We start from the raw sequence: 26,900 nt of genomic DNA on the forward strand, positions 1-26,900 counted from the left end.
GCTTTCTCTTGCGCATTCATGAATGGATCGAAGAATTGCGAATTGCGTATGAAGGGTTTATGGTCTATCTGAGAGAGGAACTGCAATCACTAGACCTTATTCCGTCCAAGCTCTCATAGCATTATATATATATATATATATATATATATATATATATACATATATATATACATATACATATATATATATATATACATATATATATATATATACATATATATATATATATATATATACATATATATATATATATCAGTGATTGAAATACATCTTTTGAACTTTATAATCCTTATTAAGCACGTATATATTAGTGCTTGGAATATACTTTCTGAATTTATGAAATGCACCTTATGAATTATATCTTAGTCTTTAAAATATACCTTTTAAACTTTAAATGCCAACAATTTGAATGAAAATAAAATTTTTGCAATATTTGAAAGCGTTGATGAATTAAACGTTAAAATGATAAATTAAATATTTGAGAACATAAATCGAATTAAACGAAAATTTGTAAGAATTTAACGAAAAATTCTTATAAAACTGACGTTCATGAAAGTTAAATGCTACAATTAGAAATTTTGCTTTTAACTCATTTCTACATCTATAATTTTTTAAAAAATTTCTCTTTAATCTAGTAACCCACACATTGAACTTTCAATTAATTCAATTCAATTAAATTCAGCAATAAAGAATAGTCTATGCCTCTATGGTCTCCGCCATACCGCCATTCCTCTAGATCCCTCTTCAATTGCAAACTATAACACGGAATCCCAATTCATGGCTACTGCTGATTACTTCGAAAATTCTTTAAGCATCTAATTCGCGTTCAAATACTCTTGCAAATCAATTATACCATATTTCTTTCTAGCTATTACTCGGTTTTTACTTCAATTTCTTGCAAATCGTGCCTTTCGGGAATCCAAGGTCAGTCAATCATAATTTTTTGATAATATACTAAATCTGTCTGGTCTAATTTTTACTAATTTCACTTAGATTTATCTTTGATCGGTGTTTTGTTGTTCTAGTATTCTTTGATTCATCTGGAGGTTTCTTGTCTTTGCCATGTTTGTTGTTGAATTTTGATATGAGTTTTTATCAATGGCGAATCAAAGATACTGATACAGACTTGTTGGAACAGTTGCCTTTGCATTTGTAATGCACCAACTAGGTTTATAATTATTCTGTGTTATATATTACCCAATTCAATAGGTTTTCTATCAAATGACAGGACAATGACCTAGGTAGACCAGAAAGTAAATTCCCCTTTGATTTTGGGTCTTCTCGGCTTCTCCTCTCCATTTTCTGACCTTCCTCCAATCATCCTTTAAAACCTTTACCACAGAACCTGCCGCAGCCAGCCAGCCACTGACCTTAACTGCCACCTTCATCCGTCCGGCGGCAACTCCATCCAGGCAGTCGCTGACCGGCCCACTGAAGCTGCCAAAGCCAGCCACCAAACCATGTATATACTTTTTTTTTGGCTTTTCTTTCTTTCCATAAAAGTTTAAAACTTGTGCGATTGTTATAGATTTATCCTTTCTTTGAATGTTAAATGTTAAACATTGTTTGTTGATTCATGATTGATGATTATACAATACCCGAAACCACATTTTTTAATCAATTTAGGGTTTTCGGCTTAATTGGTGCTAAATTTATAAATTTAGGGTTTCATATTTAATTTGTTGGAATTTATTAGAGTTTCAATTTTAGTAATTTCATACTACAATTGATTTTAGGTAATTTGTTTGAATTTCTTGAAATAAGAATTTAGATAATCGATTTTGGGTGATGTTAACTTTATTGTTACATTGTTTTTTTCTAGGTTTTAAATTTTTGATGAATCTAGCAATTAGGATAGCTGATTTTTTGGAATTTATTTGAGTTGGGTCTTAGAATGGTAAATTTGTTTGTCATTTAATTAGTTTGATAATGTATATGGTAATTTTCTAGGTTTTTGTCACATGTAGGCATTTGGTGAATTGAATCTCATAATATGGTTTGTTAAAGTACGGGCAGGGTGTAGATTGTTGTGAATTGAGGAAACACTTCTCTCTCTTTGTCTTAAGATTATATCCCTTTTGCGCTGAAAGTGTTAAATTCATAACTCCATTATTAGTCCTCATGAAATCACTATGATCGAAAATAGCACATAGATTAAATAGTTTAAAGACATTAAAATTGTGTTGATATGATTAAATCATTGATTAAATGGTCACATCATGTGTTGTTTTCCAAATATAAAAACTCCGTTGTACAATTGTGTTATTAAATAATGTCGAATGTGAATTTTTTAACTTACAATATGTTTGGATAGTAAATTAGAAGAGAAAAGAAAGGAAAGAAAAGGGAAGGGTAGAAAAGAAAAGGAAGGGGATGGGTAAGGTGGGAGAGTGCATCTTTTTTGTTTAGATTATAAGGGAAGGAAAAAGAAAGGAAACCGGAGAGATTGTATTCCTCATCAAAACTTGTCCATGTTTTTCCTCCAAACCCCTTGCCTCCAAATCCCTTCCCCTTCTCTTTGTCATCCAAACAAGAGATTCTCCATCCTTTCAAATCCCTCCCATTTCTTTCCCTCTATTTCTCTCTATCCAAACATAGCGTTAAATTTCCGACATCACCAATTTTTTTTTTTTGTTTTTTTTTCTTTTTCTAGATCCGCCCTTGATTGTTACTTCATGATTTTTTGGGTGTTGTCAAACAATACTTGTTGGATTTATGCGGGTTACCAGTTTCCGTACTTTGCAATCCAACATCTATTATAGGTAGTTAAGAAACTTTCATTTCTGAACATGCTTATTTGTGGGTGGTTAAATTGATAGAATTTCAATTTTTTTTGGAGAGTCTAAACGAAGGATCATCAGTTGTAAACTGTAATTGAGAACTCTTTAGCTTCCATATTCTTGCTTCAGATCACGAAGTGCTCTAATCATTTTTATCCTAAAGCATCCACAAACCCTTTCAATTTTCTTATCTGTGTTTATTATGTTTCTCTATGTTTGATCAGCTGAAGAAGTGAATCCTAAACATGTCGATGTCAGATTCAGATACCTCGTCACATGCTGGTGATTATAAATACTTTCGTCAAATCACTCGTGATCGTAAGTTACTATCACTGTCACTTGAACCATTTCATATTTTTCTTAATATTTTCAAAAGGATTTTAGCTGTTAGTATTGCACTCTATTACTTTCTTTGGATGGAATATAATTTTTTAGGATAATAAACTCGGGAAAAAAGATGACTATTACCTTTTAAATGTTGGAAATGCTGCAATTCAACGTGGCTAGTGGCTACCTATCAGAATTTGCAAAACCAACAACTTGGATTACTTTATTATGATAGTTTGTGCTTGCGGTAGCTTTAATAGTTTGCAGTTTTCTTGGCAGATGTTATGATTTCAATTAGATGCTTTCTTGATGCTACTTTTATTTTGAGAGAAGGATTTAGGCATGCAATGTGGTTGAGATGGAGTAAAATACAAAATAATTAATGAAATGCTGTTTATTTTTACGTTTTCTCAAAATTTTGGGGTCCAAAAACAAGCAATTTAACTAAAGAAAAAGTAATGTGAACTATTATTCGAGGCTCCTTAATTTAGGCCTTGCACGATGCACATGCTTAAAACTATCCATGATTATTTGTTCCGTTAGATGGCCCTTTTATGAGGGATTTTGAGCTTACTTAACCATGATTTATAATGACGGAGTGATAACCCATACTCTTTTTTTACACCTTCACAGATAAACGATTGACGAGATTGTCGCAATAAACCTAACACCAAATATCGACCGAATCCTTTGAAACGACCCATAACATATTTTTTACACCTCTACAACGCTGAAATATCTGTGCAATATATTCTAAAACTTTTACAAGGCGGTTATTGCGTTGCACCTTTGTTTTTGCACTATGTTAAGCTGTTATTCAAATGTTTTAGCCATTGTAATCTCTTTTAACTATGTATTGTTCAAAACATTATATTATGAGCTTTAATTTAAATACGTGTTCTAGAAAACTTTACAATGATAAATTGAATTTTTCAAGTTAACAGTTCACACTACAAGTTAAGATGCCGCTAGGAGTGTTCAAAACAGACACGATGACCCGACACACGACCTTGTAACAAACCCGATTTGACCTGATATCACAAATGAATTAACAACTATGTAAAAACAAACATGACACAAGATTCAATTTTAAAGCGACTCAAAACATTTAACCCGAAATTGACCTGATGATTCGAATGAACACCTCTAGATGCCGCATCCCCGACATCGCGACCGTTAAAAGAATCATGACAACATCTGATTTTTTTTCCTAAGATTGTAGTTGTGTAGACTTTGACATATTTCTAAGGTAAGCTATTATAATTTACATTGATTGTTATAACTATTGAAAGCAAATAGTTTCCTATAAGTTCATTACTTTGTTGGTGGAAGGAACCTACAATTATCTTTCAGTATTGATTCTAGATTTGTTATTGATTTGATTATTTGATATGCTTGGGAGATCATATATTGGTGGTAAATGCGTTTGTATAGAAAGTGAAGGTAAGTAAAAGTGGTTGTAAACAAAATCAAGGTGGATATAGGTTGTAAAGGGAATGCGTTGGAGGTAATGTGAGAAAGTAGAAAGGAGTTCTCATTTACGATGTGTTTGGTTGCCAATATTAAATGGTGAGAATGATAATGAAAAACTAGTGTAATTTTGGTAGAAAAAATATATTGACAAATTTTAATGGTCATGTTTGTTCTACTCAATCATTTCATTTTCTTTAAAAAAATAAATTATAATGTATCACCGTTCGGAGATGTGATATTTGGTGATAGTGAAAAATTATGAACAAATTTTTTTTTATGATCATAGTTTCATCACCACAAAAATGACATGGTACATTTTATAAAAATTTACATTACAAATCATTATCATTACTAGCATTAGATATTAACAACTAAACATGCCGTTAGGGTAATAGTTATCCTAGAGGGTGGAGGAGTGACTATATCCCTCTTGACAAGGGTAATAGTTCTTATATGCCTTTAGTCTTTCTTATGTCACTGCTTCTTTATTTCCTTTATCACTATCTTATTAGCTATATCTTCATCTCTATTCACCTTCATTTTTCCTATTTGATGCATAACTCTATCCAAGCATGACCTCAACATGAATGTGATTGAATTTTTGAATTTGGCTGCCATTCTTTCCACCTTCTTTATAGATGACTTTTGTGTGAAATTGCAAAGTTAAGTGACTAATCTATATTTGTTATTTATCAATTAAAAAAGCATCTGGTCACTATGGAATGAATGATTCTATAATAAGTTCTTTGTTACAATTAAAAACAAATATTGCTTCCTTTTTTTTGTGTTATGATTGAATTAGGGTTGCTTCATGAGATGCTTGGATCAACAAAGAAGGGAGACTCACGGTCAACTTGGAAGGTATTTATGGATTTCTGTTGGTACTAGTGTTGCCTTTTCTTTTCCACTGTTAAAACTTAAAAGTTTTTTCTGAATTTGAAGAAAGTTATGCTGAAATGAATAATTATGTCAAGTTTATCTCTGCAACATAGAACCATTTTTTATTGGGTAGGTTTGTGAGGGGTTTATATCACACCTTCTTATATCTGAAGTTTTACTTATCTTCTGATGCTTTATATTTCAGTTAGCTCGTTTACCAATCATATTGGTGCATTATGATTGAGATGAGTTGTAGTTGTCTGACGTGTATGTGGTTTAACTTTTAGGTTCTCATCATGGACAGATTTACAGTTAAGATAATGTCTTATGCTTGCAAAATGGCAGACATCACTGATGCAGGAGTCTCATGTAAGAAACATAAACCTTCCCTTTTCGCTGAATTTAGACTTGGTATTTAATTAAGATGAAGTTACTGGTTTTTACTAATTTTTTTTGCCTATTTTGTGGAAGCACTAGTGAAGGAGGCTGTCACTAAATAGTCCCATAGTGCTATTATTTCCTGGTTTCATTAATTCTATAGTTTTATTCCTTGCACTCTCTATTATGTGTGAGGTTTTCTGGTTTCTTGTGTTGTAGTTGCTGAGATATGGTAAAGAAATGTTATTGCTGTTAGCTTGGTATATTTTGAAGGGAATGGTGAGAATGATGCACTTGGGAAGTAGAATTTTTTAAAGGAGTGTGCATCTTGAGATGTCTGATTCATGAAGATCATTTTGGAAGTGAGAGTTAGACAGTATGAAGTGTTGTCTCAAGTATGAAATATGAATAAGGGACACTCAGCAGCATCTGGCCTGCTGATTACTATGCTTACCTCCTTCTGGAACACCCTGAGTTCATGCTAAAGGCAGGCTGTGATGAACAGACTCTTTTATGGGTTGCGGACTCACATCTGAGTGTCAGATTAGTCACGTTCTAATTTTGTGGACTTGAGGACTCATTTGAGACGGGTCCAAAATTCTGAATTGGACTCTGCAACAAATAATATAAATAATGATGAAAAATATTGATGTTTTTGAAGTTATAAAAAATATTATTGAAACTATAATGCATGTAAAAAATAAGAGTAGCAAATACTCTCTACCTATAAAGTACCAACATGGAGGAAAAAAGTGGATACTGTCATTTGTTTCTCTCTCTCTCTCTCTTTCATTCTTTTTCTCTTTCTCCTTCTCTCTATTATCCACTTTGCAGTCATGCAAAAGACCACCAATTAGAATATACCGGTGGGCTTGCTTCACTTTTGCAATGATATGAATCAACACTCAAGAAACTCAAGTTTTTGTTTGGTAAAGATTGATCTTTTTTGTAGTTTTGCTTTTAAAATGGATAAGTATATTTGGTGTTTTTGTGCTTAAAATGTTGGATATAAAATGCTTAAAGAGGATATACTTAAGGAAAAAATCACATAGGCTATAATCCTTAAGGGTTTTGGATGCTTGATTCACATAGACTACAATGTCTTCGGGGGTGGGGGAAAAGTTTTGGAATCATAGGCTACGAAGACTCTCGAGGAACAATGAACAATCGACAGATTAATCATATGCTCATAGTATTTGAATGTTTTTAACATTTCAAGGGCATGTTTGGTTTCTCTTTTTTTGCTTCCAGTAACATTATATGAATCGTGTTTCCGTTGCTTTGTGTTTGGATGACATTTGTGCTATTTAGTACCATTTGCTGATAGCGGCTTTTTGTTATTGGTCACCATACATCAATAACAAATCTGTCATTGGGAATTATGATTGAACAAAGATCCATTTTCTCTCCTTTTTTCTCCATCCTCTGTTGTTCGAATCGATTAGACATTAGAGCTAAACTTGGAGGAATTTGTACAAACTTGTATACTTGACTGTTGAATACAAAGCCCATTTTCTAGTTGGTCTGTAGAAAGAGGAATTTGTAAGCAATAATAACATTGTTGTATTGCGTTTCTTAAGGATGGGGAGTTTTGAGGAAGAATGTTCTTGATTAGTTTCAATGGTGGATGAAGATGTAATTGTATTTTGTCTTTTGGAAAATTATACTCATCCTCTTTCCTTTACTATTTTTTTGATTTTTCTCTCTCATTGTTTTTCTCTAATTTGTGAGATTAAGACATGATTGAGAGGAAGAACACAAAATTTGGGGAGGAACTACTACATTTTTCTGTTGTACATATTTATCTTTGCTAAACAACTTTTAAAAATAACACTTGATATTACTTTTTCTATTAATCATCTGTTTCCTTTCCATTTTTTTTCCACTTCCTAGATATATCAACTCAACATGCCTTTTCCATTGCATTACAAGAGTATTTATTGTGGATTTGAATATGTCCAATACTGTCAAAGGAGGGAGTGGTTCACAAATGGAAAATTGAAACATGTAATAATGGAAATATTAAAAAAATAGAGGCCACATAAGCCCCTTATTTCGATGGTGCCAATATTGATAGTTTTTTGGTTTCGAATTATAAGGACTAAAGTAAAGTGGCTCATTAAATCATTCATACTTCTTTTTTCTGTGAAGTTGCACATGGCATTTGCTACCTACAGTTGATCGGAAACAACCTTGTTGATAGTCTTTTCACTAACTAGAGTAAGGTTGCCTACATCTGCTCCCTGAATCCCATCCTAGGAGGGAGCCACTTAATGGCATTGGGTAATGGAATGTTGTTGTTGATGATGATTGTATTGATTTTAGTGGAGGATTTCTGTGGAGTGTGGACTGACATAGACTCGCTATAGTGTAACTCGGGTTCCGACACAAAGTATGAGTTGGACTTGGGAGGGAAAGTAGACTCACCAAAACCGTAGATCTGCAGTTGCAAATGTGCAGTTGGGTTCCATCAAAAGTAGACAATTGCGGTTAAGTCAGTTGAGACTATGTACTTCTTTCAAACACTTTTAAGTCAGGTGCACTCTTTTAGAACCAATAACAACCATATTCTTTTGATGTTTTGATAGCTGAGTGATGGTCCTTTCGCCCTTTGGGGGAATTTTCATGATTAGACCTTTTCAAACCTTTTTCAACACTTTGTTTGGTGGACACATTGCCCCAACCAGCGTTTACTATATTCTTTTTACTTCATTTTTCTTTTTTCTTTTTTAATTTTGTCTTAAGTGTCTTGTATCTTTGGTGAAACAGTGGTTGAAGACATTTATAAAAGAAGACAACCATTACCTACAATGGATGCTATCTACTTTATCCAGCCATCTAAGGAGAAGTAATGTTCCTTTTGCTCTTCATTATATTTGGTCGTGTTGCTTTTTGTTTTGAACTATTAATGCTCTATACCCATACGTATGCTTTGTTGTTGATACCTATTTGTGGCTAGTTTCATTTTGATGTGACCTATAGTGAATATATACTGAAATTCATTTTTTCTGTGCCTGAAATTAATGATCTGGCACTCCTTTGTCTGGTTGTCTATCTGATTTAGACTGCAATGACTTTTGACATACAGTTGAAATGCCCCACTAATTATATTTTAACAACTTTTTATGTTTGTGGTCCCCTTATTTTTAACACTGATTTTATTTTATATATTTTTTAAGGCTTATGGTCCCTACTTTTTCTCCGTTAACTTATGTTATTCATCAACATAATATCTTCACCATCTAAAATATTTGACTTTTCTTAATTTTTGTGAACATTCTCTATTGTAACATCAAATAAAAACGGAGGGAGTGCGATTTATGCTACCGAAGATATATTACATTGATTTGTTTTGACTGTAGTTGACCCCATATTGTTGGGATTAAGGCTTTCGCGTTGTTGCATTATTGTGACATTGGTGTCCCTGATACATATGTAGTTTTTGGCAACCATAGTTGGCTAGGATTTGTGTATCTAAAATTCTTGCCTTTTCGTCCGACTCCCTGCAATGCTATGAGTTTTTTTTCTTTTCTGTTTTCATATTGTGCGAGAAGATATTATGGACTTCTCCACTTAACTTTGACCTTTTCTTTTGGATAATTGCAGTGTTATCATGTTTATGTCTGATATGTCTGGAAAAAAGTCTTTATACAAGAAGTAAGTGTTAGCTCTTTCAATGGCATCTTATCAAACCCTTTGTATTTTTTTCTTTATTTAACTCATGTAAATGTTGTGTTTTGTGTTCTTGTTTTATCTAACTTGATTTTTCTTAACCTTTTGGTGCAGAGCTTTTGTTTTCTTTAGTTCACCTATTGCCAGAGAACTAGTAGGTCATATCAAGAAGGATGCTACAATTTTGCCTCGAATAGGTGCATTGAGCGAGGTTGGCTATTATATATTTTTTGATAGTTTAATATAATCTTTTGGCTTTTGATTAATTTCATGGATAGTTAACAAAATCGTTTTGGGCTTCAAGTGCAGATGAATTTGGAGTATTTTGCTATTGATAGACAGGTGAATATTGTTGGGCCTTTATGCGACTCATCTGTTACACACTCTCTCTCTCTCTCTCTCTCTCTATATATATATATATATATATATATATATATATATATATATATATATATATATATATATATATATATATATATATACAGGGGCAGGATCAGATGAAAACAACTAAAGTAGTGAAAACTGAAAACTAGATTGACATATACATATAATGGCAACAAGTGTACATACTATCTTATAGGGGGTACATATTTTTGTGAAGAAAAAAAGTTCATATTGTTTACAGAAATGTCATTCGAATATGTAACTTTTTAAGCATCTATGTACACCTTTTAGAAAATATTCAATTATTTACAGAATTGCCATCGGAATATGTACACCATTTAAGCTTTATGTACACTTGTTTTTAGTTTTCACCACTTTAATTGGTTTTCACGTAATTCAATACACACACACACACACACATATATATATATATATATATATATATATATAGGATTTGGATCATGTAAAAACCAATTAAAGTGGTGAAAACTAAAAATAAGTGTACATAAAACTAAAATGGTTTACATATTTGGGTGGCAGTTTTGTAAATAATTAGACATTTCCTAAATGGTGTACATACATGCTTAAAATGTGTACATACTTAGATGGCATTTCTATGAATAATATGAATTTTTTCCTTTACAAAAATATGTACACCCCATAAGATAATATGTATCCCTTTTGATACAATATGTATATCTCTGTTTGGTTTTCAGTTTTCTCCATTTTAAGTGTTTTTGTAAATAATTAGAATTGATAAGTATATTTTTTTCCCTATGGTTTGCTTAGCTTTTTATCTCTTATCTAAAAATTTGAATTAGATATGAAAAACCTTTTGCTGTCTTTTTAATCAGTTGTTGGCATTGTTGTGAAATGCTGATAATTGTTATTGATGCACATAATTAGCTCTTGTGATAAGGGACATGTCATAAACTCATAATAATTAAAGTGTATTTGCTGCCCCTACCCTTTGTAAGACATGTTTGTTCAGGTGTACTTGGTACTGAGTTTTGAGTACTGACAGTCTTCTTTATTCTTCTGTAATTATTGTGGATATGTGTGGCTGGTACTATATGGCTTATAACAGCACTGTTTTCATTTATTTTTTTTATTGGAAGTATGTTTTTATCTGTTACCATTCTCTTGTGAGTTATGTATGAATGTCATTCCTTTGGTGTCATTATTTGCTTTAGTTTTGGTTCTACTATAAGAACTCAAGTTTAAATTGGGTGTGTCTAGGGTTTCACTACTGATAATGAGAGGGCTCTGGGGGAGCTCTGTGGAGATGATGAGAACCATCGTAAAGCTGATATATGTTTAACTATAATGGCTGCTCGAATTGCAACAGCATTTGCTTCCATGAGGGTAAGCATATCATCCTGTTCAGTATATGAGATTTGTAGAAAGGATGTTAAAACTTACACAGTTACACTATTTGCTTATAGGAGCTTCCTTTTGTTCGCTATCGAGCTGCCAAGTCTCTTGATGCCAATACTATGACAACCTATCGTGATCTAGTTCCTACAAAGCTAGCTGCTGGAATCTGGAACCATCTGACAAAATTTAAAACTAGCATTGCTAACTTCCCCCAGACAGAAACTTGTGAGTTGCTCGTACTAGACCGATCTGTTGATCAGGTATTTGAATGTGTTGCTTGATTATTGCTTATGTGCAAATCAGTTGTTATTCTTTACATGTTGAATATCTTTCCAACTCTTTTTTCACATTCAGATTGCTCCTGTCATACACGAGTGGACTTATGATGCCATGTGCCGTGATCTACTGAACTTAGAGGGGAATAAGTATGTCTATGAGGTGTGTTAAACATATTCAGTATTGTAACCCCTTATTTTCTTTATTCTGCTTCACTTCTTACACAAATACATTCAAATAGGTTCCTGGCAAAGCTGGAGGGCCTCCGGAGAAAAAGGAGGTCCTTTTGGAGGAGCATGATCCCATCTGGTTTGAGCTTCGACATTTACATATTGCTGATGTGCGTTCTACCCTTAATTCCATATGTTTCAAGACTTGTGAAATGTTATTGATCTCAATATGTGATGTTAGGCTAGCGAAAGGCTACATGAGAAGATGACCAACTTTGTGACAAAGAATAAAGCAGCACAGATCCATCACAGTTCAAGGTTTGCAGGCCTTCAATCTATATTTTCTGTTTGATGTATATATTGTAGGTAGTTTAGTGGAAGCGTTGTTTTGTGAATGTTTATAACTAGTGTGGTAATCTTAGTCTTGTATGGGTGGTTGTCTGAAGATTTATCTATTGGCAATGTTTCATATGTTGCAGTTACAATAATTATAAATGTTTGTCATTGTGCAGTTCAAAATCTAGAATTCTAGGAATTATCAACATATTATGAAATGTAGAATTTTGTTTCTACTGGTAATCTGTTTCTGAACATCAATAGTCACTTGCCAAATGAACAACTGAAGTTGAGGTAAATGAATACTTCAAAGGTTGACATGTTTCCACTGTAGGTAAGCTGGGATAAATCTGGTCAGTTGACCAAATAGTATTCTGTGCAAAGCCATGTACTCAGCCTTGCTTCTAGCTCAATGGGATCAATCAGTAGTGTATTTTTTCTGATAATGTGATATTGTACGAAGTACAAACTTTGAGATAAATGAATACTTCAAAGGTGATCGTAGGTTTGTCAGCTAAAAAGTTCTACTACCATCTTGACTTATGACTTTGAAAGGTTTATGCTAGCTTGCAAGTGGAAAGTCCATTGTAGTGGGAAGGAGACTCATTTGGCAGGTGGAATTAAGGATTGATCTTGGAGAACTAGGACTGTTTTTAGCATATGAATGTTGTGCTTAGTTTTAACAAATTTAAAAGCCCGCATAGGCATGTCCTAGGCAAGCACTTTGAGTGGACGATGGGTTGGGAGCCTTGATAGGGATGGGGGAGGTGAATTCTAAAGGCGGGCTGCCTAGCTTCTTAGAGCAATTTATATTGCCTAATTTAGCGTCATAAAGCGCTTTGTGCGCTTAAATCGATAGCCTCGGAGCGCTTTATCGCGCTGTAGAGCGCACTATGTTCTTGATTTTAGAAGGAGATAATTTTATGCGGGCGCTCACCAAGTGCGCTTTCTCTTTTTTTATTTTTCTTTTGTTTTCATTTATATTTCTTCTTTTGTTTTTTTTTTGTTATAAAATTCCACTTTTTCCTTGGGTTTTGAGACACGTAACCCTTAAAAGGCTAGCGCCTTCGCCTGCACATAAGCCTAGGCTCTGATTCCTTCAGCACCTTTATAACTAAGATGATGATCTTCAATCTGCATGAAATTTGCTTCCAATTATAAACGGAAATAGCAACTTTTGGTAGTTGCATTACAGCTGCGTTTGGGTGGATGGAAAGCATCTTCATAATTATAGCGGATAATGATTATTTTAGGGAGAGCAGTGCTGCACTCATGGGATTTGTTCCATTAAATAGTGGCTGCTTTATAATGGATTTTGAGCTTACTGTTTCGCAAAACCCAGTTACGTAACCTATGATTTAAAAGCAAGGGGTAACAACCATTATAAGATGTACAAATGTATTATCTGTTATAAGTTTTTTTTTTTCAAAATATTTATCATGCTCTAAAAGGTCAATTATAACCTTTAATTTAAATTTGTTTTAGAAAACTTGATTTACTATGATAAAGAAGATGGTTTTTCTTGCTAACAATTCACATTGCATCAAACAAGTCATAATACTGCAAGGTGCCAACATCCTTGAAATTGCGACCGCTACCGCAACCCACAACCACAATTTTTTTCAATGGTTGCTAGTGTGCTTTGGTCCCGTCTAAGAAATGTTTCAAAAGTAAAAGGAAAACTGGGTTTGTAGGTGAGAAGATAGGAAGAGAGGGGAGAAAGAGGGGGATAATGAATAAGGATGGCAATATGGCAACTTAATTGATAAAACATATCAAAAATGTGTTAGTCATGGACTTTGGCCCTATGTCTGCATTAAAGATAGCTAATTATCTTAATTATATCAAATTCTATCCCATATTTTTTGAAGTCACTACTCTTTTTTCTTTTCACGCCATCCAATGCATTATTTTAATTCTTTTATATTTAATTATGTATAAATTATAATCAAATGTTGTAAAAAGTTTATATTTGGAATCTACATATTGTGACAAATATATGAAGAACCCCTTTAACTATGTTTTTGTTATTTATTAAGAAAAACAAATAGAACAAGATTAGTTGTTAAATATTGGTTACTCAAGTGTAACAACTGAAAAGTTTATATTTTTTTAACAAACTTTAAAGTTGGATTTGACAGTTGGATGAATGATGTTTTCAACTCTTTGTAAGACTAGTTTGAAGGTTTTCGAAGGTTTTTTCCCCCTTAATTGATTGGTGAAAATTTTGTTTTGATTATAATTATGTGTCCTTTAATTTGAGCAGCGTCCTATCTGATTTGTGACATTGGTATTTGTAAGCATCCATTAGCTAAAGTCACTGCGAGGACAAACATGGGTTTCTAATTTTGAACTGTTATCAGCGTGCTGCTAAAGATTAGTAGTATGTTTCTTACCTTTCAGTTTAAATTATTTCACAGAGAGAGTGGTGAATTGTCAACACGTGAGTTACAAAGGATGGTTCAAGCCTTGCCACAGTATAGTGATCAAATTGACAAGCTTTCTCTACATGTTGAGGTTAGTTTCCCAGAAGAGCAAGCTCTGAGTTTTCAGTTGTAAAGTGAATCTTTCCTTAATCAAGTCCAAAAATATTTTCTGTAGTTGGCTTTGTATCGTTTCCAATGAGTCAATGACCTTAAACAGTTCCTTTAATGATCTTTTGTTTCATTTTCTAATGATTGTAATAAAATTATGTGTAACATACACCAGGTATTAAAATTTTCCACGCCTTTGTTGGACATGTTCATTACATTTCTGTTGCAAATCTAAATTAGTGATGAGTGTGCTGAATTTGAAGATTGATATACATAAAAGTGAACTAGAGTTGTTGATATTGCCACAACTTTGATGGAAGGAGGATTCTGGTAAAGAGAATTGATATTATTGGTACTTATATTGTAATTAGAGATTTATATGGTAGGTTAGTTCATCAAAATACACTAAAATTATGTAGTATTACATCAGTGGCACGAAAGGTTTATGCATCTTTTTTCATTATGGGTTATTTGGAGAATTGAGGTCTCAGTGGTTCATGGTAAAAAGTTCATAGTTTTATCTCAGGATATTGGGTATTTCTCGTTGACATGGTTTCATAGTGCTTAGAATCTAGAAGTACCATTAATTAGGGAGAAATATATATCCTTAATGATTGAATTCGTTTTAGACTGCTTAGAATCTTAAAGTACCATAATATAAGAATTAGGGAGAAATATATATCCTTAATGATTGAAACCAAAAAAGATATGTACTTTCAAGTGAATACTTGAAGGAGAAATTTTAAATACACTCTTGTATATACTTAAAATTCCATATAGCTGTCGGAAAGGTTGATGTACTTGGCATGTGAAAAGATTTGGTCTGGTTAGTCAGAGTTGTTGCAAGTTGGGGGTCAAGGGCTTAAACGTGTGAAGTAAAGCCCCAGCCTCCAATTGCGCTTTTATTCAATGGGGCAAGTTAGAGGTTAAGGGATTAGCCTGTAGAGAAGAGCTCCAACTATGTTTCTATTCATTGGGGTGAAATCAAAGATGTCATTTCATTGCATATGGTGCTAATGAAGCATAATGGTGTGTAGTGATTACCCTTGGGTAGATGGAGTTATGTAGAATCAGTTCAATGGCCTTAGTCAATTTGTTATATTGATTTTGGTCGTCTAACTCCTTTTAACAAACCCTCCCAAACATATGGACATATTGTAGATTTTGATTATTATTTTTTAGAAGTAAAACAGAAGAAAAGGATCAATCCGTTTTTGTTGACATCAATCCTTGTAGCTTCAAGCAAAAGATCATCATCATCAGATCTGAGAATCGATAATCTATCTGATATTAAAAAACATGACTAATTGATAGAGCAGTGAATGAATGCCAGTAAGACACCTGAGTCCAACAAACAGTGTTGATAATTGATAGTCTTTCTGACAGCTTTTCTCCGTCATTTCTGCTTAGGGTTTGTATCTTGAGTGGAGCAGAAATTTAGTGGTGTGCTAGGAATGAGATTCTAGGGGATTGAAGAGGAGTCTGACTCTGTTTGCATTCATATTCAATAGAAAAAAAAAATTCACCTAAATGTTGGAACATGTTTAACTCCGTTCTAAATAGGCAAAGCAAACACACACTCTTAATGTTTCTCACCAATTTTAAATTTCTAAAAACCCTGGTAATATTCATTGCATTGTTTTCCTGATGATTTTATATCCTCACAAGAATATTTTTCATGCATTCTGATTTTTTGACACGCGAGGCCAGAATTTGTTTGCATATAATATGGTTATTATGGTGCTTCATGCTTCATTTATTTTTGTCCTACAGATTGCTGGAAAAATAAATCACATAATCAGGGAGCAAGGACTCAAAGACATTGGTCAACTGGAGCAGGATCTTGTTTTTGGTGATGCTGGAACTAAAGAAGTTATCAACTTTTTAGGGACGCATGAGGTAGGAACTATAAGGTTCTGGTTTTAATTTTTTATCCGATATTAATGCTTCGCTTACATTATGAATATTATTTCGTAGGACTTGAGCCGTGAAAATAAGTTGCGCTTATTGATGGTATATGCTGCTATATACCCTGAGAAATTTGAGGGTGACAAGGGTTCAAAGTTGATGCAGGTAAGTGCTTGTAATTTTGGTTCAGGAAAAGTTCTTGGCTCCATTTTGAAGTAATGAATATTTTTCTGCATCTCATTTGCTTTGAAGTAATGAAAGTAAAGTTGTGTACTTCCAATTGGTGGGACCTATCTTATGACATTGGGGTAATCAAAAACCCATTTTCTTCAAGTTCCTGTTTCCATTTTCATAGTGTTTTCATAGAGGATCAGTCATTCAAAACCATCAAAATCCCTAGGAATTGTATCCGAGTCGCTTCCCCCATTGCAATTGTTTTTCTCTGATGTCCCTGTTATCAACTTGCTATCTATGTGTGGCAATTTCAAGTCCCATCAGTGGCCTGGGTAGCTTATCCCTCTATAAACCATTTCTTATGGATTGCTCTCTCTTCAGTCTTCACCACCCTGTGCTCTGTCCATTGCTCTGATTAGGAAGGCATCACATTTGTGAATAGATAGGTGTCATAGGAAGGGGGAAGTCGTAATCAATGTTCTTAATGTTTAAATGCTGAGGGTCCCTACTCCTTGTGGCTTAAGACCTGCAAAATGAGATTAGTAGATGTGAAGTTCATCATGTCATAGAGTAGAAGAATGTAGCAGACAAAGTGTCAGAGACCACCAATATTGCTGGCCAATGTAGACTCATTTTACATTGTAACCCCAAATGCTGATAGAATGTTGAATAACTGCCATTAATAGCAGCTGGATGGAACTAATTATGCTTCCTACAATAGGAGATGAGGTGGATCATATGAAAAGTGGATGCTATCTGGTGAGGATGAGGGAAGTTGGAAAGTATCTCCCTTGAAATTAGTTGTTTTGTGAAATATGAAATCATCTAAATGATTTTTTTCCCATCCTTAGAAATTATATAACCATTTTTGGATAACATGTGAACATGATTGCATTTTACTAAAACGGTTGTATTTTTCACCACTGGGTGTTGTTATTCCCTCGAAAAAAGCTCCAGGACTCGCATAACATTTTTCTTGCAATTATTTCTTGTTCACAAATTTCAACTGTGTTATCATCTCTTTTGTGCCAAAATAGGGATCCACGATTGTAATCTTGTTCCTCATTTATCATGGATAGAGGTTTATACTTATCTATTAACATTAATGGAGAAGAGCGTGAGAAATAAGGGAATTGTATCTTTACATCAATTCCTAGTCCTCTATATTTTGAATCTAGCCTTCCCTTTGTAGCTTGTTCACTGTTATTGTTTTTGCTTGTTTCTTCAGCTTGCGAGGTTATCATCAGATGACATGAAAGCTGTCAAAAACATGAAACTGCTTGGCACACCCCCTGAAACAAAGAAAAGTTCTATTGGAGCTTTTGCACTGAAGTTTGATAATAAGGTTTTGACATCTTCATTGACATGGATTTTTTCTCTTAACATTTATTCTTGTTACAACTCGTGTTCTTTTTTCTTAACTTTCTTTCTGCGGCAATCAGAAAAGGCAAGGAGTCAGAAAGGAACGTGTAGGAGAAGAAACAGCATGGCAATTATCTCGGTTTTATCCTATGATTGAGGTATGTAATATCTGTGTCCATTGTGACATGCAGTATGAAAAAGAAACAGCTCCCCACTTGATTTTCTTGAGTTGTGTGTTTTCATTTGTATTATTCTTTGAACATTGAGGGATGTGAATGCCCATCAGTTTTATAGGCAAACCAGGAAATAGAGCCTGTATGTTGCTATATCTTCTTCAGTTTGTTTTCATTGAGATTATGCTGGCAAGTGGTTAGGAGGACATTCCTTAGTTCGTTGGGGCTTATGTTTTTCTTTTGCATTGAAGTTGCAGTGATCCCCTAGGTATTGTTACCCAACAAACAAAATATATGGGATCTTTTCCTTGTCATAAAAGAAAAAAGGGTTGGATTACATCTTTCTGGGTATTCCATTGTTGCTCGAATTTGTTTACTTGTTCCTCATAGAAAAGTAAAATATCACCTTGAAGTTTACAAAACTTGTGTAAGCAAATGGTGAATCTAGAGTATTAATGTAAGCAATAGATGAAATGTAATTTGCAGTTTGATTACTGTCCTTAATAATAATCCTTTCATTTTGCAATGGATTCCAGTTAAGGTTTTGTAGCAAAACACACTTCATACTACTGTCAAGATAGGTCATCAAAAGATGCGTATGGTCCTATAATGATTAAAAAATATAATCTGATCACTGTTGTGTATTAGATAATTTTGTGACAGTGGAGTACCCATTCAATATTATCTTACTGTCTTACCATTATGTTCTAGAGTTTACTTTCATGTATGGGGGAGTTGTGGAGCTTTTTATTTTGTTGTATGTGCTTGGGCATCTAACTATGGAGTTTCAAGATAATGATTTGGTTGGATGATATGTTTCTCCATTTTTTTACTTGTTACACTTTGAATTATATACAATTCACAGGTTTTGATTTGAATTTCTTTTGTGGGTTATTTTAACAAAAAATAGTCAATTAGGATCTTGTTAGATTTGCCATTATAGTCTATATAATTTCATAAAATCAACTTTTCATAATTTTTACTTATGCATTACTAGAAATATTAGTAGTTTAAAATGTGCATTTGCATGCGTGATTTGAGAAGTGTAACAAGTTAATAAACAGAGGATAGTATGTCGTTCCTTTGATAGCCACCCATAAAAACTCTTTGACCTCTATTTGTTACCCATGTATTTGGAATGCAAAGGTTATAAAAGATTGAAAGCATTTATGCCTACCGTTAGTTTCTGAGATACTCAATTGGTGAAAAGCTAGCTGCTCTTGGGATTAAAGAGGCATTGTTGTCTTATGTATATATTATATGAGTATCAGTTAAGAAATTGTTTTTATTGACCCTTGGGTGCTCTGACATTTGTCGTAGTAAAATCATAATTAGCAATAGTTGGTCAATTCAAGCTCACTTGAATCAGAGGGAGTATATGGAATCCTTGTATATGGACTTCTTAGTGATGAAAATAAGGATAATAAATATTTTCTAAATAAAAATAAATAAAATATTTGAATAAAAGTATATGTCTTCAGAAAAAGATGTACGGCTAGTATGGGTTTTGTTTCACAATATTTATCATTAATGTGACATTGTTTTTCTTTTTCATCTGAGATCTGTACTATTTCTGATGGAAGAAGGATGATCAACCCTGTTTATTTATTCAGGAACTTGTTGAAAAACTCAGTAAAGGTGAACTTTCGAAGAACGAATATCCTTGTATGAATGACCCAAGTCCCACTTTTCATGGAACGTCTCATCCTGCTGCGATACAATATACTGAGACTCCAGTTGCCCACTCTATGAGGTCAAGACGGACACCAACATGGGCTTCTCGACCTCGTAATTCTGATGATGGTTATTCGAGGTAGGACTTGATTTTAATAGCTTTAACTCGTATTCATGTCCATACATATGACATGCTGCCAAGAATATTAGTATTCCTGGATATCCCTTTCAGTGCTGCTGCTTCTTTATTCAGTATTTCTAGTTACTTTGATTATGAATCTATTCATCATTTCTTTCACCTTCTCATTTCCCTTTTTTGTATCACTTTTTTTTTATTAGTTGTACTGTGATCATAATGATTTAAATATATCTCTAAACAAGTTTGCCATAGCTTTTTGTTCCCACTCCTTTTTGGGAATTTGATTTTCTTTTCATGTATGCAGTGATTCAGTTCTCAGGCATGCCTCAAGTGATTTTAAAAAGATGGGCAAGCGTATATTTGTATTTATTGTAGGCGGTGCTACTAGGTCAGAGGTAAGTGTAGCTCTTGCATTTTCGAAAGGATGTCTTTCAGCGCTTTTAATTGATATGTGCACAATTTGTGTTCTTTTGCAGCTAAGAGTTTGTCACAAGCTTACGACGAAGTTGAACAGGGAAGTCATTTTGGGTTCCTCAAGTATTGATGATCCTCCTCAATTTATCACGGTAAAATTAATGTTTTGGTTGATTTAATTAGCATTAAATGTAATATTTTTGTTTCTCGAGCATTTAGACAGTTTTGGGGGACTAAAATCTTGAAGAGGCTGGGTTGCATAAGTGAGCCTTGATCTTTGGATCAGATGGGTGCTCTTTCCAACAACTGAGCTATCCAAATTGTTCCATGCTGATCTATTTTATTATATTATATTATTTCTAACATTTTGTCTGAGACCTTTGTGAATGAAATAGTCATATGGATGATAGTTTTTGGGTAGCTTTCGTTTCAGTATAAAATAATTCGCTAGCTAATTCGTTTTTTGAATTCGCGATTCACTTAAATTTGCCCAAGATAGGCCAAAACCGACCATATTTCCCTTTTTTCGATTTGCAGTTCGCGATTCGAGAATCATGTGTCACTGTTTTGTTTGGTAAACTTTCCTTGAACAGTGATACACTAGCTTCCCTCAGGAAACAGGACTCCTATATGATAACTCCTATACCGTTTGGTAGTTTTTAGGTTTCAGTCTTGTGGTTCATGGCTCCTTCTCGATGCATGTTACTGTGCTTAATGTAAACTAGCTTGGGGGCAAGCAACACTACATGAAATGATTTTATAAATTTTGCAGATCACAAAGTAGGGCTATAACTAAAACCTTGGTTCCCTTCCCTGCTTAAATATTCCTGAGAACCAAACTGATAACTAATCATCACTGATTTTTTTTTTTGGATATTTATGCAGAAACTGAAGCTACTGTCGTCCGCAAGTGAACTTTCTTTGGATGACCTTGAGATATAGTTGTCTAGCATGAGATCGTTATCCTGATAATTCATTCTTTTCCGAATGTGTAAATTGTGTGCTGTTAGTTTTGAAGATACATTCTGATTCTGTGTAAAATGTGTAACATTTTATATTCTTGCGCTTGCCAACGCGGCCTGTATCTGTCGTTACTACCATTGAAAAGAAGGAATGCAGTTCTAATTCAAGATGGTTTTCTAGTCTCACTGTATCTAGTTTGAATCGACCTTGAACTCTGTCAATAAATTTTTGTTCCTCTGGTTATTAGAAGTTTTTGGTTAAATCATAACCAAGTTCTGCATATTTATTTTACCATCATTTGATACTTCGTCTTCATCTTATGTAATCTTGGTGGTGTATGACTACAATCCTGTCCATTTGGTGATATTCAGAATACCCAACCACATTTGAACTGCCGGTTTCTGTATTCTCTTCTGCAAATACATGTGTATACACCTTAACATAGCTTATCGTAGGGATTATTTTCTTTAGCATCGAAGCCCGATCATTCGATCAAATCTGACCCAATATTAATTCAACCTTCTATAATCAAACCCAATTTTAAAGATGGATTTATAGTGTTTTAAAAATCAAGGTGGATACAAGAACTGATTTTGACCCGATCAAAAAGACCTTGGATTCGACATCTATTTTGTCTCATCAAACTCGAGCGTTATATGGATCAATGTTGAACCCATATCTTACGACAGATGGAACACTTTGAGAAGCTAATTCTTTGAAGTCTTTCGCCTGTTAACTTGGCTAATCAATTATCTTTGTTCTGTAATAGTAGATGAGGGAAGGAGAAGGGAAGGGGAAGTGGATGACCATGGAAAGGAAGAAGAAAAACCATGTTAGTCCATTTTACGTGCAAGACATGCCATCGGCTTCCACTTATACTGAATCAAAGATTCATCACGACAATTCTCGTGTGCTATATGGAGATCAAATTTCGTATATGGAGATCAAATTTTGTAAAAAATTAATACAAGTACATGGTCAAATAAGATGCATCAGTACTACCCCGACCACAAAAGAGTTGGATGTACTATAACTTCCCTAAGAAATAACACGACACATTTCTTTTAAAAGCCTGACTGAAAAGTGTATTCAGCCTTGATGAAATGCGATTTAACCAGGGCAAGAGCTTTGTACCGGTGAGAAATCTTGTTTTTTTCTTCCTTCGACATTTCTGCATAACTGCAATCACACAATTGCGAGTAAATATTAATCAAAAACCACCAATCATCATACGGAGTCTCTAAATGACCTCTGAATTCAAATGCACAAGTGTAGGTATAATGTGCAAGTATAAACAGCAAAAGAAGCTCGAGACAGAACAAACAAAACAGCTTACGTCTGCTGATATCCATCAGGCTGAAAGATCGGATCCCAGCCAAAGTCGTTTGGCCCTCTTGCTGGAACTATTTTACCCTGCAAATACAAGACAACAACGTCTATCTCAATGTCTTTCAAAAGGGCATTTCCTTTTATAATGCCAAAAGACTTGGCTAGTATATTCTTCAGGCTTCACTACCGATTTCAAAAACCACAAAATTTCGACTTCAATGTGGCAAAACATTTGTCCAATGACGTATAGCCAATACAAAATACATTTAAATCAAGTTCTCAGCTCAAATAACTTTGAAATTGTTGAGTTAATAGGGGAATGCATCTTGAGCAAGATTGACGACATGAACTAATGAACCAAAATGAAAGACCAAGATACAAAATGCTATAGTTGGAAACTAAATAAATGTAAGAATCACCGATTCAAAATGACAATTCTTTGCCCTTAAGTTATTTACGGGCAGCTTAGAGATACCAAAGTACAGCAACGCAACTGAACTGTCAGTTTATTTGGCCATGTAAGATCAAACATAACAGTGGTTCGAAGAAATTGATTTGTTGGATGTACCATTATTGTAGAACAGTATAAGCAGTTAAGCACAACGAATGAATCAGATGAATCATGAACAAGCTGCTCCAATGAAATTTGATAAAGACGACGTATAAGAGGTTTTGAGTAGAGGTGTTTAATGGGGCGGGTCGATCCAACAGGTCAAGGATCGGGTCACATTTTAATGGGTCATTAATGGGTTTTGTCAATAATGGGTCGGGCCATTGGCGGGCCTGATGTAAAGGGTCGGGACAGGTTGGATAATTTTAGAAATTGGTTGCGTAAAAAAATTACCACTTTTTTTTTTTATATTCTAATATGATATTATGATCTTGCTCAACACCTTGTTCAAAATTCAGGACGTAAGAGTATGATTTAAAACTAAAGCAGATCAGAAAATAGAAACATACCATAGTTTTACCAACAAAAGTGACTGGGTCTGCACTTGGTCCGAGGGAAAGAGAAAAAACACACATGGCATATGCTGATTTATCTTCATACGCCATCAATAGATTATTTAAACCTACAAGATGCGAACATAGAACAAAAGAGTTAGATAGATAATTATAGCATCATCATCATCATACCCAGTGTATCCCGCTCATAGGAACTATGATTAGGGTCTGAGGAGGGAAGAAAGGTAGCAACTCATACCCATAAAGGAGAGTGCGGCCAAAGAGTCCCTGAACTCGAGAAAGATGCATGAATGAATCCTCGGAAAAAAACCTCAGTACTCAAAAACATTTAGTTTGTAGCATATGGAAAGAAAATAAAAGTGATAAGTGACAACCTTCATGACCGATCTTCTCAAGAAACCATTTTCTTCAGATGCGTGATTTGTAAAGCACCACATGACAATGAAAAACACACGAAGAAGTAACCATGTCAGCATAAAAATGTTAAAAAGTAATATTTCCAATATATATAGGATGTACTGAAGTGACCATAAGCATTGTAAGATCCTCATAAAGACCATAGATATATCTCATTTGCATCTCATGATCAATTTTCAACAGCGATTTTAAATTCTCTCGAATTTTCATCAATGCACGCAGCATAAATGTTCTATGGGTTAGGACTTACTCCATAGAAGGGCTAAACTACTCAGAGTCATAATGGTAAACAACAATAAGTCAATGATTCCAACTTGTCTGTTTGAAAACCAATCTATATGAATCTGAAGCAACTTTTACGGAGAATTGGAAAATTTACATAACCAAAAAGAATTAAAACCAAATGCTAGTGTTCTAGCTTTAATCTTTCAGCCAAACAAGCAAGTTCATCATTAACTCAACATGGAAGAGTACTATTCAGATTGAACCCAATAACCACATCCTATGTTACTTGGACTCAAGTACTGATGTCGGATACTGGTACGTGTCCAAATGTCGGATACGTCTAAATATTCAATTTTACGCCTAAAATGAAGTGTCTAAGTGTCATACCAATGTCCAAGCATCAAAGATCGAACATGAGTACGTGAAGTAAAATGAAGAGTCCGAGTAACATAGACCACGTCTTCCCACAAATTTACGAGTTAGGATCCTCTCCATTACTTAAAATGTAATGGAGGGTCCATTACTCAAATCTAATGGTTACAATTGTTTGATTGAGGAAAATAGGGGGAATTTTGAGATTTTATTTTTTATTCTAAAATAGGTGTCAAAATCTTAGAATGGGTAACTGAGAAAAGTAATGGAGAGGATCTTAATACCAAATTTACATCTTCTCTAACTAACCTAACAATACAGATAAAAAAACCCAGGAAAAACCATCATAGGAAAGATTTTTTTAGTTATTAGTCACAAAGACAGTCATATAGACCGGATTCAATCCAAGATCATGAATTCATGATTACCCACCAACATGATTTTACTAATGAAGCATGTTGGCATCCACACAGCATTTGGAATATAAAAAGGGAATGAAATTTGCACCTCAACCCAACAACATCATTGAAGGAACTTACATGTATGGCCCTGCATTTGCAAGAATTGGGGTATTACAAAACAATATACAACATATAAACCCAAGAGTAATATTAAAAAAAATAAGATTTTTAAAAAAAATGGAAGACCAACCAGGAAGCCCTTTAAGAGCATTGAAGCATAGACAAGTATCTTCAACAAGAACAGGTCCATTAACCTACCCAACAATCATTAAGATAAATCAACACATAATCTTCAATACCTAATAATCAATACAAAGAGAAAAAAAAATCTACACAATAATCAATAAGAGCAATCAACACATAATCCCCAATACCCATCAATCAATAAAAACAGCAAAAATTATGTACCCAATGATCATTAAGAGCTTTCAATACATAATCCTCAATACCCATTAATTAATACAAACAGAAAAAAATAACCCTAAAAATCCACCCAATAATCATCAAGATTCAAGAGCAATAACACATAATCCTCAATACCCATTAATCAACACAAACTAGAAAAAGAAAATCTACCCAGTAAGGCAGTAATCATTAAGAGCAATCAACAAATAATCCGCAAAACCCATTCATCAATACAAGCAGAAAAATTATATTGTACTTGAGTAGCAGCCAAACGAGCTTTTTCCTTAGAAATATCTTCAGGCTCCCCTTGCAATTCGGGTACTGCATTAAAACAAATAAGAATCAAATCAATTGATACTAATAACAAATTGAACGAAAAAAATAAAAAAAAATTGGAGATTTCAGGAAAAGATTATTACAGTCAAGTTTGAGGGACTGAAACGGGATAGATTGGCCAAAAATGGCTTTAAATTCCTCCAATTTTTTTGGGTTTCCAGTGACAAAAGTAACTGGCTTAGGCAATATCAAGCCTTTAGCAATTGTCCCCGCCATTTTCTTACTTTGATGTTGGAAAATCTACTGGTAGAACCCCAATAAAATGGAAGAGAAGGTCAAATACAGAATCAAAGGAGATGGAAAGGCTAGTTCAAGGTGAATAGGACAAGTTTGGGCCTTGTACAATTGTGCCCTGGCCTATGGGTGTTCAAAGTTTCACAAATTGTCACATTTCTCTCAGACACACAATAAATATATGGGCTAAATAGCCTAAATAATACAAATTAAAAAGAAAAAAAAAATTTAAACTTCTTGTTTTGAGGTTGCTATCAAAGTTTAGATTGTTGTTGGAGAAAAATTGGAAACATCCAACAAAATAAGTTCTTTTTAAAAAAAATTTAAAAAATAAACTTTGGATAAACTTATTTTCCAAACTACAAAAATTTTAGGCATTATAATCTACAAAAATTTTTTGTAAAATTTGTATTGGCTTCAAAAAAAGTACATATTCCCTCTATTCCATTGATTTTTCTATCACTTTCGTTACGAAAATCTCAAACTTAAAAAATATAAATATATAAGACAAAAATTACACATAGTTTGATTTTGCCTCGACAATGCATAGCTAATATGTTTGTGTCAAAGTTTGCACAACCCATCCGTTTTGGCCTTTGTTCATTTGAGTTTTTTTCAAACATAAATAATACATTTGAGTTTTTTTTTCAAATATAAATAATACAATATGCTTATATGAGATTGTTTTATCATGAGACAGATCTATATAATCCGTTTATTTTTTTAATTGATAATTTTAAGCCTGTAAATGTATATTGGTCT

The 26,900-nt window shown here is 33.7% G+C and overlaps 2 protein-coding genes across 2 annotated transcripts; one reads left to right on the top strand and one right to left on the bottom strand.

Moving 5' to 3' along the window:
- The first annotated feature begins 617 nt into the window (after positions 1-617).
- LOC130825751 (SNARE-interacting protein KEULE-like) lies at positions 618-21,673 on the top strand. The gene is made up of 22 exons (XM_057691143.1): positions 618-924; positions 3,005-3,098; positions 5,383-5,441; positions 5,747-5,828; positions 8,607-8,685; positions 9,444-9,494; positions 9,624-9,720; positions 9,819-9,851; positions 11,133-11,258; positions 11,339-11,530; positions 11,625-11,708; positions 11,788-11,886; positions 11,958-12,034; positions 14,473-14,569; positions 16,360-16,485; positions 16,564-16,659; positions 17,897-18,013; positions 18,111-18,188; positions 19,817-20,016; positions 20,321-20,411; positions 20,493-20,582; positions 21,316-21,673. The coding sequence occupies exons 2-22, from the start codon at positions 3,026-3,028 to the stop codon at positions 21,370-21,372; spliced, it is 2,004 nt and encodes a 667-aa protein (XP_057547126.1). The 5' UTR covers positions 618-924; positions 3,005-3,025; the 3' UTR covers positions 21,373-21,673.
- A 634-nt stretch (positions 21,674-22,307) lies between these two features.
- LOC130825752 (inosine triphosphate pyrophosphatase) lies at positions 22,308-26,272 on the bottom strand. Its single transcript, XM_057691144.1, has 8 exons — positions 25,988-26,272; positions 25,825-25,889; positions 25,354-25,417; positions 25,242-25,251; positions 24,063-24,094; positions 23,683-23,795; positions 22,730-22,806; positions 22,308-22,572 (listed from the first exon to the last, which is right to left on the bottom strand). Exons 1-8 carry the CDS (start codon positions 26,118-26,120, stop codon positions 22,458-22,460), a joined length of 609 nt encoding a protein of 202 aa, XP_057547127.1. The 5' UTR covers positions 26,121-26,272; the 3' UTR covers positions 22,308-22,457.
- Positions 26,273-26,900: the final 628 nt, after the last annotated feature.

The sequence above is a fragment of the Amaranthus tricolor genome, chromosome 10 (assembly GCF_026212465.1).
Source record: "Amaranthus tricolor cultivar Red isolate AtriRed21 chromosome 10, ASM2621246v1, whole genome shotgun sequence".
Taxonomy (NCBI): domain Eukaryota; kingdom Viridiplantae; phylum Streptophyta; class Magnoliopsida; order Caryophyllales; family Amaranthaceae; genus Amaranthus; species Amaranthus tricolor.